Raw genomic sequence first — 3333 nt, 5'->3', positions numbered from 1 at the left:
CAGTACCTGGTCAATTTAGTCCATACCATTATATTTTGGATGAAAATTGATGATATATCTAATAGCCAAAATAAAAAATTAGCGTCTGTTAATATGACAATAAACTAAAATTTTATTTTGGCTCTTTGTCATGTCAACAATTTTGATTCAAGATATAATGGTAGAGACTAAATTGACATGGTACTGAAAGGTTAGGGACCAAATTGACACAATTGAAAGGTTAAGGACCAAATTGAAATATAATGTAAAGGATAAGGACCAAATATGTAATTTACCTTTTCTTTTTTTATTAATAAAATGATAATATTATGTTCCTTGTTTATAATTTCTAGCTAGAATAGAACAAAATAATTTTAATGAGATATATACCATGAATAAGAGCAGTCAAGTCACAAGTGCAATCAGTCTTCATCGGGATAATCTTTTTTGATTGCTTCAGTAGATTGCAGCAACCTCATTGAGGAGTTCACAACATAAAATTCGTTTACATTGCCGTACAGTACTTGGTATGATTTTAGCCCCCCCTTTATTTTTTAATTATTTTTTTAACATATTCGTAAAAAATCAAAATAAAATTTTTATAAAAAAATAGAAGAAAAAATTAAATTAAATTCTAGGTTGGGTGGGTTGGGTGAGATTTGAAATCAATCCAAAAGGCAAGAGCTTTGAACCCGAACCCAAACCCAACCCGAGCATTCTATGTTAATAATTATAGGATACATCGACTTATTATAAAAATAAATAAATATGATTTTTTTTTTTTGAAGTAATCCGTAAAAGAAAAATATAGGGATAGGGCATGGACAATTGGACATATCCTTGAAATTTTTATTTTTTCAAACCTCTATTTATGAATAGATTTAAGCCCCACCCAAAAAAAAAATATATATATATATATATATAGAAAAAATAAAACTAGGCATAAAGTAAACCCAACGATATATTCCAAAAGTGAGTACAATGGAATATTGCGTTTAAAAATTTATTAAATAGTGTGATATTGTAAAAGAATTATAGTAGAGACCAATTGAATTCTAACCTATACATTCACACTCAATAGGGACTATAATGATAATGCTACTTCTTTTTTATTCCCTTAATACTGTAGATAGAGTTTATTAAATTGATCATTCATAATATATAAATACAGTATGCGCTTCTAAAATAACCATGGTAAATTTGAAGTATCTTAACATTGACATCTTTATAACTGCGACAATCATACTTCTCTAGTCTTCCCAAGTGCAATTCCGAGATAAATATCGAGAACTACTTGTAGACATAACCATAATTTCTGCTTCTACAATCAAGGTATCTTCAACAAGAAACCCCTTGCACGCACGTTCAAGATCTTCTCGAAGCAAAAGTTGCGAAAACCCCCAGTCGCTAAATGCGGCAGAGAACCAGTATTTAGCTGTAAGAAATTTGTTAAAAAAAGCTTAAACTAGAGGAAAGCAAATAAAAGAGAACAAAAAGCATATCAAGAGAAAGAAGAAGAAGATAAAAATGTAAAAATAATTTATTTACTTTTTTCTTCTGCATGTTTATTGTCGATTTGGTCCCTTATCCGCAGCTTGAATTCCGCAAAAATTTTGAGGTCTGGAGTAACACAATCAACTGAGTAGAGGAAGACGGAAATGGCTTTGTTTGCTCCCTCATAAATTCCCTTGGGATAAACCAGTAATTTCCTAGATTCAATCAAAAGAGTTAGAAATAATATTTGATAAATTTAGCAACGCTAGCTTTCGTTTTTATGGCAATAAAAGTGTAGTAAGTTTTTAGGCAGTTCAACTGGTAAAGTTTTATATCGTCGAATAAGAGATTAGGAGTTCAAACCCGCGTACACCAAATTGGTGTCTTGATCTAATGATTAAGAGTAATCGTCGGGAATGAATACTATGGTATAAAAAAATAAAAATAAATGAACAATACCATTTTAAATCTCCAACAACGTATATGCGAGAATAAATGGGTGCTTTATCTTGTTGTGTCGAAAAGTTTTCAATCTTCCAAGTCATAATTCGGTTAGAAGGTTCTTTTATCATGGACAGATAGTCTCGTTTGGCACTACGTTCATGAACAAAAACCTCAGCACCAAATACACAACAATCGTTGACAAGGTATCCATTAGGAAGAAAATTGAAAGAATCAAGAGGGAGAAATTTGTCAAAGCCCCATTCCATCTTAATGTCATGGAATCTTCTAATCATCCCTTCAGCATCTACAAGATATATAACAAACCATAAGTCTATTAGTAAGTATAACAATTTCCCAACATTTTTTCCAATTGTTGTGGTGTCATTTTGTGATTCATGTACAATAAATGTGATGTCAATGGTGGTACATGTGTAAGTAATGTTACACTAATCACAATTTATCACTTCAACAAATTATGAAGGAAAATGTTAACGAATACCCTAAGGACATTGGTTTAGGAATTATTTTTAAAATCATTTTGTGGCAAAATGATGAAGCAATTAATTTTTCTGACAACTTTTTATATTTCCCATTAAAGTTGTGTTAAAAAACTTTCCTAATATAATTTATTAACAATTATCCTAAGAACACCCGTTAACATGAATCAATTATGAAAATGGTTATAAAATTTATTATGACAGTAAAATTGTTTATAGGCTTTTGTTAACGGGTGTATTTTCACATAGGTTAAGGAGAGAATTAATAGGCCCCATTGCATTGGAAAGCAACAAAATCAAATATACAAATACTTCTCTAACTAACTAATGCGTGTGACTCCCCAAAAACAATTGATCGATTATAATAAAAAAAACTTATAATACCTTGAGGGCTGAAGAATTCATTAACATGACCCTTGTTTATCTTGAAAATAAAATTATAAAAATAGTAATATTGTACATGAGCAAGTTATGTATATATATAAATCATGAACGACCAAACCTTGAATGGTCAAGAACTTGTCCCGTATCTGATCAAACACGAACAATTTGAAGGTGGCATAAACCTCCCAACCAAGACAATACTTTTCTGTATCAACTATTGACAAATAAAGGGAGATGTGATCAGTCCCATTCATTTTCTTATTTCCTTCTGGATAGAGAGACAACCTCCTGCAAAAGAAGATTGAGTAGACGATGATGAGGCAAACATTTGTATTTTAAATTTTTAATTGAACAAAAAATATTGAGAGTAAAGCATTAGAGTTCACCATTTGTGCCCCCCAGCTTCAAAAACACCAGACTCGTATTTTTCCACCTCAGTCTCGCACAATAAAGAGTATGATTGTATTTTAAGTAAGAAATGAGTTGGACGAAAATGTCTTGCTGTTCTTGTGATTGCTGCAAAACATTAGGGATA

At 30.8% G+C, this 3333-nt stretch overlaps 1 protein-coding gene across 1 annotated transcript; it reads right to left on the bottom strand.

The window, feature by feature from the left end:
- Positions 1-1069: 1069 nt before the first annotated feature.
- On the bottom strand, positions 1070-3333 carry LOC112016805 (ubiquitin C-terminal hydrolase 12). Its single transcript, XM_024049287.2, has 5 exons — positions 3185-3333; positions 2917-3086; positions 1933-2221; positions 1528-1688; positions 1070-1414 (listed from the first exon to the last, which is right to left on the bottom strand). The coding sequence occupies exons 2-5, from the start codon at positions 3050-3052 to the stop codon at positions 1230-1232; spliced, it is 771 nt and encodes a 256-aa protein (XP_023905055.2). The 5' UTR covers positions 3053-3086; positions 3185-3333; the 3' UTR covers positions 1070-1229.

Source organism: Quercus suber, unplaced genomic scaffold (assembly GCF_002906115.3).
Source record: "Quercus suber isolate HL8 unplaced genomic scaffold, Cork oak 2.0 scaffold_199, whole genome shotgun sequence".
Lineage (NCBI taxonomy): Eukaryota > Viridiplantae > Streptophyta > Magnoliopsida > Fagales > Fagaceae > Quercus > Quercus suber.
This window is presented reverse-complemented; position numbering and strand designations above follow the sequence as displayed.

Coding starts and splice junctions, on each gene's coding strand:
- LOC112016805 (XM_024049287.2), bottom strand. CDS start 3,052: ATGAATGGGACTGATCACATCTCCCTTTATTTGTCAATAGTTGATACA. Junction 1,689..1,932: donor GTTGTTGGAGATTTAAAATG/GTATTGTTCATT, acceptor GATTGAATCTAG/GAAATTACTGGTTTATCCCA. Junction 1,415..1,527: donor TAAACATGCAGAAGAAAAAA/GTAAATAAATTA, acceptor AATTTCTTACAG/CTAAATACTGGTTCTCTGCC.